The sequence below is a fragment of the Lissotriton helveticus genome, chromosome 9 (assembly GCF_964261635.1).
Source record: "Lissotriton helveticus chromosome 9, aLisHel1.1, whole genome shotgun sequence".
Lineage (NCBI taxonomy): Eukaryota > Metazoa > Chordata > Amphibia > Caudata > Salamandridae > Lissotriton > Lissotriton helveticus.
In genome coordinates, this window is record NC_136070.1 from 485,499,268 (window position 1) to 485,511,611 (window position 12,344).

The 12,344-nt window shown below is 39.5% G+C and overlaps 1 protein-coding gene across 1 annotated transcript in view; it reads right to left on the reverse strand.

The window, feature by feature from the left end:
* The window catches only part of SYNE2 (spectrin repeat containing nuclear envelope protein 2), a 1,843,566-nt gene that overhangs the window by 716,793 nt on the left and 1,114,429 nt on the right, over positions 1-12,344 (reverse strand). The window contains exons 92-93 of the mRNA XM_078660317.1: positions 11,161-11,346; positions 7,129-7,251 (exon numbers count right to left, since the gene is read on the reverse strand). Coding sequence (XP_078516443.1) covers positions 7,129-7,251; positions 11,161-11,346 — 309 coding nt within the window. The remainder of the gene's footprint in view (positions 1-7,128; positions 7,252-11,160; positions 11,347-12,344) is intronic.

Below are 12,344 nucleotides of genomic sequence, written 5' to 3' on the forward strand. Positions count from 1 at the left end.
TGGCCTAGCAGTCAAGGCAAAGTATATTTAGAATCCCTCAAAAAGCACCCAATTTCCGTTTTTATCCACATTTAAAAATACATACAGACAAGAAAATAAATGGTTTTCTATCTGTATTTATCTGTAAAAATCAGTAAAAACGGAAAACAGAGAGCCTTAATTATGATGGTGTCTTGTAGTTTCTCTATAATTGATCTGTGCGTTTGCTGTTCCTTATGTGAAGGTTTATGCATGTATCAGTTGCAAATAAAGTTATTTTGATTGATTGATTGATTGAATTATAATGAATTAATCATTCATTTTGAATTACTAATAATTACTTAATGATTAAATATCTATATTTATTGGGTAAGTATTTTTTTTAAAGTAAAGTTTCAGGTGCGAGATGTAGATTTTGTAGGGCTGTAGGGGTTGCACTGACTGGAGAGGGAATATTAAATTTTACCCCTGTGCAATCCAACACTTTCTCCTACTGTTGCACTGACTGAAATAGGAATAATACATTGATTTATCTGCAATCAAGCACTTTCACTACTGTTGCACTGAATGGAGTGGGATAGTACATTTTACCCCGCCGCAATCCAACACTTATCCTACTGTTTCACCTACTGGAGTGGGATAGTACATTTTACCCCGCCGCAATCCAACACTTATCCTACTGTTTCACCTACTGGAGTGGGAATAGTAAATTGTATTCCTTCGCAATCCAACACTTTCCCTACTGTTGCATAGACTGGAGTGGGAATAGTAAATTTCCCTTTCGCAATCCAACACTTATCCTACTGTTTCACTTAATGGAGTGGGAATAGTAAATTGTATTCCTTCGCAATCCAACACTTTCCCTACTGTTGCACAGACTGGAGTAAGAATAGTTAATTCTACCCCTCCACAATCTAACACTTTCCCTACTGTTGCATACACTAGAGTGGGAATCATACATTTTACCTCTCCACAATCCAACATTTTCACTACTGTTGCACTGACTGGAGTTGGAATAGTAGATTTTAAGCCCCCCCACGCAAGAGTCCAACACTTTCACTACTGTTGCAATCACTGGAGGGGAATAATACATTTTACCCCTCCGCAATCCTACACTTTCCCTATTGTTTTCCGACCGACATAGTCGGTTTGCAGTCCGACTGCCCGATTACAATGTCGGTGTTTGGAACATAAATAGGCCAGTCATTCCGATTCGGTTCTAACCGGCTCTCAGAGTCTTCCTGCCGGTCGGAACCACACTGTAATCCCCTATGCACGGTGTTTCCCCCTTCGGGATTATGATGTCGGTTTTTCACAGCCTTTCTTTGGCTGCCTTTCCGACACGGAAAGGCTGTCGGAAAGAGACTCCGCGACCTACAGTTGGTGGTCGGGTACCCCCCTGTAAAACCCTGCACTGTGTGGCAGGCACCATAGGATTTTACACACATCCCCATTTCTAAATAGGGGCCTGTATTATGGCCAGTTTATGGCCAAAACACAAGCTCGCATTGAGAAAAAGTGAGTATGCGACCGAACAGTGTTCGGTCGCATCGTAACCAGGCTGTCGCAGCCGAAGGTTGGTCGGTCCAGGGAGCAAGAAGGTGTCGGTCGGAGGTAACTCTGACCGACATCGTAATAAGCCCCTTAGATTTTTGTCTAGATTTGCCTAATTATTTTGTATTCCTTCAGGGTGAGTCTAATGCTAATGTTGAAACCATTCCCATTTGGGGGGGGGGTGATTTTAATACGAGGTTGTGCCACTGGTGGGTGGCGGAAAGTGCGGTTTAACCTTAGACAATCTTGACCCATCTTTTCATTTTACACATTCTACAAAAGGTGATCATCTAAACGAGGTCATGTTTAAACATGACCTGGGATTCTCTGATCGCATATGTACGCCTATGGTTGAGTTTGAATATACATTTATAGGGAGAGGAGCGAAATCACTTATTGATTTCATTATTATCCCAAATCGCTATGCGAGGTATGTGAGGGCCTTCTGTACCCACCAAAATGTTATGAGTGACCATCGGCCAATTAGTGTGAACATAAAAACACAAAGTGGGGAACGTAGTAACAAGACAGAATGGGTACGAGATATAACGCTAGGGAAAAAAATGGTTATACAATTCACTGTGGAAGCAGGGATAGCCCAAAATTAAGCAACAAATGAATTGTTAAAGCACTAGACCCAATACAAAAATGCCTAAGCGACAGTCCGACCCATGAGGAAGTCTTAACCGCGTTTCAAAAAATTACCGATGTGGTCAGAACTACTCTATTTAAAGACTCTAAGGGTACCCATAACACAAAAAAAGGATGGTTTGATAAAAATTTGACTAGTAGTTAGGGTAGGTTGAAGAAGGCACTACACAGTGAGGTTAGAGATATGCCCGTGATAAGGGAGTGTAGAAAATTGTATCAGGAAGCTCGAAAAAATTGGTTATTAGAGCTGAAGGACAAAGCCTGGAAGGACATTGCTGAGGCCGATGAGTCTAATGACAGTATGAAATTCTGGGCCACTGTAAATGCACCTTTTTTTGCAAATAAAATAGACAAACCCACCATTGAACTGGCAATAGAAGAACAGGCCTGGATTAACTTTTTTTCTGAAGACTATGCAAGGCAGAAGTCAAATGAGGACACAGCTGAGAGACCAGACATTGTGACCAGACAACAGCCCTTTTTACCTATTAAACTTGACATTACACTAAATGATGTTGTTATGGCGGTTAATGGAAGTAAAAGTGGTAAAGCAGCTGGTCCTGACGGGATATCGATTGACTTATATAAATCAAATTTGGAGGTATGGGGTCCCAGTTTAATGAGAGTTTTACAAGCTTGTTGCGAAAAAGGTTTTATTATTACATGGTTCGAATCCATCATAGTACCCAATTTTAAAAAGGGTGATCGCGAGAACCCTGCGTCTTACCGCCCAATATCCTCGTTGGACTCTTTGATGAAGGTGTTGGGCAGGATTGTTCTCGAAAAACAACAGGAATGGATAGAAGAAAACAATATTTTAAGTGATGTCCAATATGGTTTTAGAGCTGGTCTAGGTACTAATGAACAGATTTTGAATTTAAGTGTTTTAATCGACAAATTTACTAAAGTAAAAGGAGGACATTTTTATCTGGCCTTTGTAGACCTTTCAGCGGCTTTTGATTGTGTGGTTCATGAGATACTATGGGGGATTTTAAATGAACTGAAAGTCAACCCTGTTTTAATCCAGTTTTTAAGACAACTGTATGCAGGAGCTACTGCAAAGGTCCGGTATGGTATTTGGGGTGAGTGCACCGCCTCATTTAAAGTTGAACGAGGCGTCAGGCAGGGGTGCGTGTTGGCACCACTCCTGTTCTCTTTATAGACAAATGCTTTAGAACAGGAGTTGGTGTAGAACACAAGGGATCCTCCATCAGTGAATTCCTGCCCTATCGCTTCCCTCCTATACGCGGACGACGCAGTCCTCATGTCCCGCACCCTATTAGGACTACAGAGGGCCCTTTCTTTTTATACAAGTTTTATGCATAGCCTTGGCCTAAAATTAAATGCTAAAAAGAGTTTTGTGATGTCATGTGGATGGAGTAGAAATAAGACCAGAAGTTTCTAGGCGGGCGGAAAAAAGGTGGAATCTACCCCTGCATTTAGTTATCTGGGAGTGCTTTTTGACAGATCTGGATCTTGGGCTCCAGCAGTAAAGGCTAGGTCCCTACTCTCCATGAAGTCCATCGCAGCGCTTTTTAATTTCTCTAAAAAACTGGGGAAAAGGCCACCAGAAATTTTATTAAAAATGTATCAAGCAAGGTGCGTGAGTATAGCGATCTATGGGGCAGGAATTTGGGGGTACCAAGATTGTGATATAATTCAACGCATTGAAAACACCTTCTTAAGATCCCTTTTATGTGTCCCTAATAGTGCCCCTGTTTTTAACTGTCACTCAGAATTGGGGGTTGTAAACATTACCGACTTGATCAAGGTACAGCCAGTATTATTATGGCATAGAATTTGGACTACTGAGACCACAAGTTTATAGAGAAATAATCAGGGACTCTATGAGATTAGACAAGGTTTGTAAAAACTTATGGTTGAAATATGTTAGAAGTTTTATGCAGGATATTGGCCATCCAGAGTATTACAATAAGCCTGATTGTATGAATTTTATAAAATGCAAAGATTTAAAAAATATGGCTATGGCCCATCTAGAAGAAAACAGATTAGCACTAGAGTTGAGTAAACCCAAGGTGATTAGCCATCAATTGACCCTTACAACTGTATCTATTCAACCTTATTTGCTTTGTGTTTAGGGTGGTTACGACAGATATCTTTTGACCAGATTTAGGTTTGGGACATTTCATCATCTAATCACATATCCAATTGTAAATGACTGGTCAAGAGAACTGAGCCAATGTCCCTGTGATAATGTATCTAGACAAAGTACTATGCATGTGGTTTTATTCTGTAAAATGTATAATAAGGAGAGGAGAAGATGGTTAATACCTCTATTACATCAGGGCAGATGGAGACAATGTCGCCCCGCTTTTATACATTTACAGATGCTTGAAAGTTATTACTGTGTTGGGTCTATGGTGGGCTTTTTAAAGAATGTTGTGAGGACAAGGAAAGCTGTTAGCAACTGAACTGTGGGAGATATGTTCTGGAACGCTTATTGAAAGGAAGAATGAAATTCCACCAACTACTAGCCTAACTCTTCTTAGTAGTTCTTATAATGATGGCTGCCTATAAATGAATGAATATTCTTATGAAATGAGTATTTTTATGTTATGTATGATGATGTATTGTTGGATAATATGTACGCTTTTATGAATTTTATCTTTAAAATCGAATAAAGCTCATTTTGATTGTTTGATTGATTGAGTCATTTTTTTGTTTGCACCACACTTAATATTATTTTTTTAATGAATCAATTTTTGCTCAATTTTTGATTTAGAACTGTAATTAATGCCTACATATTTTATTCTGTTGTCTATAGCGACTAGATCATCAGGAAACTTTGGAGCAAAATTGAATAGGTACAAATTGGGTGTTCAAATTATCGGGGCTCAGGTGATTATTGGAGTTCGGCTCCCACAACGGTTTCAATACATTATTATTCCATAGATCAAGGCTTTTTTAAGCATATTCAGTGCAGGGATCATCACAACCAGAACTGGCAGGAGCTATGTTTTAGAGAGCTTGAGTGATCTACCTTCTCTCTTTCAGGCAGTCCTTTCTGGGCCACACTCCCTGCTTTGTAACTCAGACAGATCAATGAATCAGGAGACACCATATGGAATTTTCTCTCCCTAACCTTGGTCAGGCAAATACGAAACAGAGGTGAATACGAACAGTATACACATGTCTGTTTTCGGTCAAAAAGGCAATGCCAAATTAACAGCCATTGAATTAAAATGTGTTCATGCTGCCTTTCTGCTGTTCATGGCTATTGGCTCACTGGACAGATCAGGTTTCTGCATGCATCCTCATTTTTAAGCATTCTCCCAGGGAGGGATTGCATCATGAAATGACCATTCTAAAAGACATATTTCAGTAGAGAAAATCTTGTTTTGTTTACTTTGTCAAGCAGGATACATTCTTGGTTTTGCTACTGTGTTGTAACAGTAGCATGTGAGCTGCTTTATATTTGTATACCTTCTTATGATTTTCTCCAACCCTCATAGCACAACCAGTCCTTGTTGTTCTTCTCCCTTGTTGGGGCCTCTAACCACTCGAAGAGCAAGAACCCTATTTTCTCAAGAGAACTGGACGTGCTATCCACTCAGGAATGTGACCTGCTCCTGGTTCTTCTTTCTTTGCTCTTTTCCTATTACTCATCCAGCCACTGGAACAATTAAAAACAGGTGTGCTTGATTCGAAAGGGACTACTTGGTGTCTGGAAGATACATAGGTAAAATAATGATGCCTTTCCCTTTCTTTCTGCCTATGGAATCATACACACCCCCAGACACATTCCAACCATGCCCTGTGTTCTCTGAAGTAACCCTAGAGATATCTGAAGTATTTCTCATCCTTTACATCCCTTATGCCAAACAACCAAGAAAATCCAACACAACTCCTTCTAACCACAAGCATGAAAAATCCAAAGATCAGAATACATCTCACCAAGACAGCTGATAGTTATTGATGAAACGAGACCTGGTGAATACATGCCACTGACAGACCCCTGGAAGGCAGTGAAAATCGACAGTTGAAAGACACAAACTACCACCAGGATAAACAAAGTAGATGTAAATAGTTACATGTGTAGAGCTTTGTATTAGTGAAACAAGTACACTGTACATCGCTTTGATACCCGTGGGTCATTTTCGCACTATAGAAAACCTCTGTAAATAAAAATAAAAAAATGAAAAATCATAGCGCACTCCAGCCTGATTTCGAAGTCATACGGACAGTCATTACGTGTATTTGGTTGAGGCATCCAAATCCCTAGTTCACATGTTAGTCAATGATCAAGGTGAGAGTCAAACAAGTGGAACAGAGATGCAAGGAAGGGCTCAATGTGTCACCATGAGCCCAGCATCCACTTTCCAGAAACCTTACTTCCAGCTCACCAAAATTGCATGGAATGAAGGCCTTTCACTCAATAATGTTCACTTAACTCAACCTAATCTGGAATTTGCATCAAGCAATCAGTAAATGGCAAAGGCATATTAGGCCAACCCATCAAGGCCATCAACTCAATAACCTTCTAATGAACCCCATCTAAGTAATCAACCATCTAGAACTGCAAATAACTCCCCAGGGAGAAGTCTGTGGGTCTGAGGGGGACACTAGATCCCAGATTTCAAATGCTGGCGATACATATGTTCTCAGCATTAAAACATTCAACAGACATGTATGACTGCATCAAAGAGTTTTGAGTTTGGACTTCTAGGTATCACTGGCTTACTGCATTTTGAGGATTACAATCACTTCATGTAAAAATAGTGTGGATCAGAGTAGCCACAAACAAAATTCTCCATACACAAATTACTCACATCTTAGTCATTACCAAATGGCTACTGGCTAGCTGCCACACTTCCTTTATGAGTTTCTCAACATGGTGCCCACAATTCAATTGCCGTATTCATGCAGAAATGAAATAGCTTAAAACAAATACGAAAAGAGCATGTTAATAGAATTTGTGCTCACCTGCCCATGTTGAAGATGTTCCTTTGGAGACAAATCCTCAATATCTTGTGATGACAAAATAGCCTTAATTTTATCAATGTTCTTTTCCACCGTTTTGACCTCAAGTTCAATTGCAACTGCTTCCTACATTTTAAAATACAAAGTGAATGAATGCATTGCAACAGTTAACAACTGAACTTAAAATATAAAGTGAAATTCCTTTATTTTTAAAGGCATTTAATCAAATGCAAAATACATTTTACTTCAGAAATTATTTACTTTACAATTACTTGCAGAGGTACAGAGCTAGTTTTAAATAGCCATTGCATGTACAAAGTTTTTATAGACTGCTGAGAAGTCAACAAAATTAAATGTTTCAGCTGGCAGCAATATTAACAATATGTAAATTATCATTTTGAGAAACACTTATCTCGGGAAGATACAATGCAAAACAGCTTAACGTAGTTTGATAACTGGGCAGGCTGAGACAGTTGAACATGCAGAAACAATTACACATGCTGAAAGTTGCAGAGGTGACATCGACCCAGATGATGTTTGAAGGTGCGCCTAAACTTGTTTTTGTAGTCGTAGTAAAATGTATTGTTCAAGACCACAGACTATTAAACAGAATCTCAACATTTTTATTGCATTACCCATTTGATAGAATCAACTTATGATTTGTATACTTTTTGCAGCCATTAAAAGTTTCCCATAGCACATGCTACATGTAAAACAAAATAACAATCTTTATGAATTCATATGAGTCATTATCCTATATTTAATTAGAACAGGTGTTAGAAAATGACCTGTTTGAGGTAAAAAAAAAAAAGAATGAAACAATCTATCAATATGTGTAAATGTGTACACATCTTCCTAAACCACAACTGAGAATTCCATCACCTTCTAGAAAACATTTTAAACCATCCAAATGGGCATGTCATGGATTTACAACTTTTCTCAATTTTAGGAACTGACTTTATATGTCTGTATTTGGTAAGTATGTTAAATTTGGATAAACTGATTATCCCAGCCATGAAGTCTGGAATACCACTGAGCTGCTGAATGCCAACTAACTCAACGCTCTTTGCCTGATTCTATTTTATCCTGATCACACAATTCCTTCTTCAATAATTTTAAAAGGATATCTATAATAAATCATTAAGTTTAAATTATCTTGCAATAGCAGACGAATTAGCTCCATAGCCCAACGATTGCTTATTTGACCTCTATCAAAGCTGGATAATTTTGGCCTCGGAAGTTATCTACTTATGCCACAAACGTGCTGTCCGGGGTCTAGCTAGTACAGGATAACCTGTCAGGGAGACGAGCTGATTTCAGGACAAGGCAGCTCAATGAGGGTGCTTGCTCTATGCTGTGACAAACTATTTATAGGCAAGGGGTTAGGTACAAACAATAGAGTTTCTGAAGGCTGGAAGGGAAACAGGACAGAAGCAGGTTGGAACAGGTAGTGAATTCGGAACGGGAAGTATGTAGGCTAAACTAGAACAACAAGATGGGAAAATCAGGGAAATCATACACAAACTTTCATAAATTATAGTTTATTTGCTCCTTGGAAGTGATCTCTCGGTGAGATGGAAAAGATCTTTTAAAAAGGCACGGACAAGATTAATCCCACAGAGTTCAGGACGACACCTACTAGCTCCTCTGGAGAAGGAAAGGTTTGCAGTTCCTGTGGCAAAGACAAAAGCCTTAAAATCTAATTGGCACCCTTGGAAGCAATGAAAGTCCGGATATAACATAAGCACAGACAAACACAAAGAAGAACAGTAGAAGGAACACAGAAACAGGAACTGGGCTCTAGGAGACTTTGGACTAGAATAAAGATCAGGAACATGAGTGGAACACACAACACTGAGTATACTGGAATGCTGCACACTAATTAGGACAGGAATGTGCAGCCAGAACAGGAACACATGAATACAGGACAAGGAATCTGCATATACAAGACAAGGCTGGATGTGAACAGTCAGAAATAGGGTGAAGGCAAACAGGAAGAAAATAGGTGGGATAAACAAGAGACTGGTAACAGAGATAAATAACTAATCACAACAGAAACATAGAAACTAACAACAATAAAAACGGTCATCAAAGGCAAGCGTGGAATATAGCCAGAGGATCAGACGGAGCACAAGGGGACATAGTAGCAAGGTCAGTGGCTTGCCGCTGCACACTGCGCTCACAGGGCTGAAATAGCTGGAGGGTCATGGGAGTAGCATAGGTGCAGCGAGGAAGCCAGGTGCAAGCAATCAACAAGGTGTAAGGAATCAGGGAATCACCAATGAAGGGGAGGCAGAACTGAGACTTGGAAAGGGGAAGACCAGGGAAACCACCAGACACATGACAGGGTACAGGAAATCCAGGAATGGAGTACGAGCCAGAGCCAAGGGAGTGAAAAGTCCAGAAGCCAGGTATGAAGAATTCAGAAAGGAATTGGGATCCAGGAATCATGGTAGAGCATAGAATACCACCACCAGGGTGTGATTGGCCCAGGGTTTAGAGGCAGAAAGGACTACAGGGACCATGATGCAGCAGGACAGTAGTGCGGAAGCCTGGAATGGAATACAAAGTGTATCTGGCAAGGCAGGTGTAGAAGTGTATAACATCACATTTAGTGAAAAAGGCAGGACTCCAGAGGGCCTTCATGAGTACCGCCTAGAGGTAGGATTGCAGAATCCAAATGTACATCTCTTTAGCATAACTATACAATTCCAAGACTTCAGGCTGACTTTCAGTCTTACAGCTTGCTCCATAGAACATTTAGTTAAAGATAACAGTTTTCAGGCAGTGACCTTCTACCATTCCCCAATCAGATTTTTCACTCAGAAATAAGATCACAGACACTCATATATGTTGTTGGACCAAGGCTTTATAGGCTGGCAGAAAACAGCTTTAGAGGAGCACCACTAATATTTCTTTAAAATGTTTAACCCTTCAATTGTTGTTGATGCACGAGATATTGAAGTGTCCAAGTGCATTTTCCGACTTATCTTATTGTTAAAAGTCATTCCTAGATATCTGTATGAAAATATGTCCTCCCACTCTCATCTCACCAATTAACCATTTGACGGATTTAAATTTAGGGCAAACTGCCAACATTTAAGTTAATTTATTTTCTTCACGATGTTTATTAAATGTTATCTGTTTTCGTTGTACCCCAATTTGTGTTGTATCCATTACAGGCAAATCACAAGGGTAAAGAAGGCAGGGGACATGATGACAGCCCCCATTCTTGGTGAAAAAGAAAATGAATGTCATTAAAAATGTAGGCCAGTTGGGCTTCTTTTTAACTGCTAAATAGAGTCAGGGCTAGAACACAACCCTAATCCATTCGTTGTTGGTATTTCTCTGGCTAAAGACGCACCTGTATCTAACTCTAACCTAGCCCAATTCCCTCATGTAGTTCTTTTAACACTGTTAATATACCTTGAGGTATTTTAATTGTATCTAACTTTTTCCATAAAAGTGCTCGATTAACTGAATCAAAAGTGATATGAAAGTTTACAAAACAGCAAAACAAATTCCCACATCGTTCAATCATCTTCTAGGACCCCCACCCATATAGTCCCTCATGGATGATCAATAACTACCTATGTTTAACGTTTTCTCTCAGTCATACAAGGACCCTTCGTATTTGCTTTTTAATTTATACTAGAGAGTCCAGTAAGACTACCAGGTTTCCAACTGGGGAATGTCCACTTGTAATTTCAAATCTGTGAACAAAGTCAAACGCTAAAATGCTTCTCTCACAGCAGTCAAGAACCTGCTGCTGCCTTTTTGGGGCTTAGTCTGTGTCAGGCAGAAGACATGCTTGCAGTAATAAGTCTTGGGAATGGCAAATGCCTCAATAGTGTCAGTTTTATCATGACCAAAAAACAGGATACATCAAATATTGGAAACAACAGTGACATAGAAACACCCCCAAACATCCACAAACTGCACCTTGAAGACTTTTGTGAAGCATCAAGCTACAGTAAACAATTAATGCAAATAAAAAAAACAGATCAGGCCAATAGCAAGAACAGCCATACTTACATCTTCCACATGTTTTATCTCAGGAAGAAGACATGCTATTTTATCCTGCAGAGTTGTTACTTGACCATCTAGTTCATTAAGCTGTTTCACAGTGTTGTCGGTTTCAAAAATAATTGATAGATCACCAAGTTCTGAGTAAATGGTATGAAGCATAGCTTGCTTCTGTTCTGAATCCTCTAAAGCTCTCTAGAAAAAGAGCATGCAGTAAAAATTACAAAACAGCAAAAGCAAGCAAATTATTTTGCAAATAGGCTGGTGGGTTCACAATCTGGGCAGTACAAGGGGCATCATTAACTTACTCACTTTAAGTTACTTCATTGACCCCTAACTTCAGAACTAACATACAAGCACATTTTGCAAGTAAAAGCAGTCCAGCCACACCTAGTGAAAATCCCACTGACTGTTTCCAAAATGAACACACAATTCAATGTACTAGTCAATGTAACTCTGCCCTTGATTGATCACAAAGAGTTACAGTAAAAATCAATTAAGCAACACGCATCAAAACCAACATAAATGCATTCACAACAAATACCCCTAGTGTCAAACAAGTAAAGTAACACAATGTACGCTGGATGCCGTCCTTGCTCCTCCACTCAAAATATACTTCATATCTTCAATTATGCAGCTATTGCAATAGTGAAAAAGATCATCACTTCAAGAACCCAAGGCTGTGGAACATGTGCTCCCACATCTCTAGTGAGGAATATACCCTGATATTAAGGTAGAAATCGAAAAGGTGCCACCTTGTACCCAGAAACATCATCCTCTCGTTTAGAATGTGTCTAAAGGTCATTCAGTTATCAGTGCAATCTTACTCAAAATCTACTCATTCATTCAGGGAACCATATATAATATTTATTCATATGCTCCAGGCATTCCCGTAAAATGATAAAGCTGGTCTATGGTGGTTAACATGTGTTCTTTGAATATAAACAAACTAATTTGGTTCTTTTAAGTGCCAGTTTAAGAATTTGCTTTTTAAACAACGTTTCCTAAACCATAAAATGATCAGCAAATCTATACCTTTTCTGCTGTGATTTGTTAAGCACCAGTCTCCATTATAGCACTTTGCCCGGATCGAACAGTAATCAGTCTTTGGATGCCTGTAGCAGGCCCCCTTTCACCCGGGCCCTCAGAATCGGGCCGGTGGGGATACCCGGGGTCCCCTCTTCCCAACCATG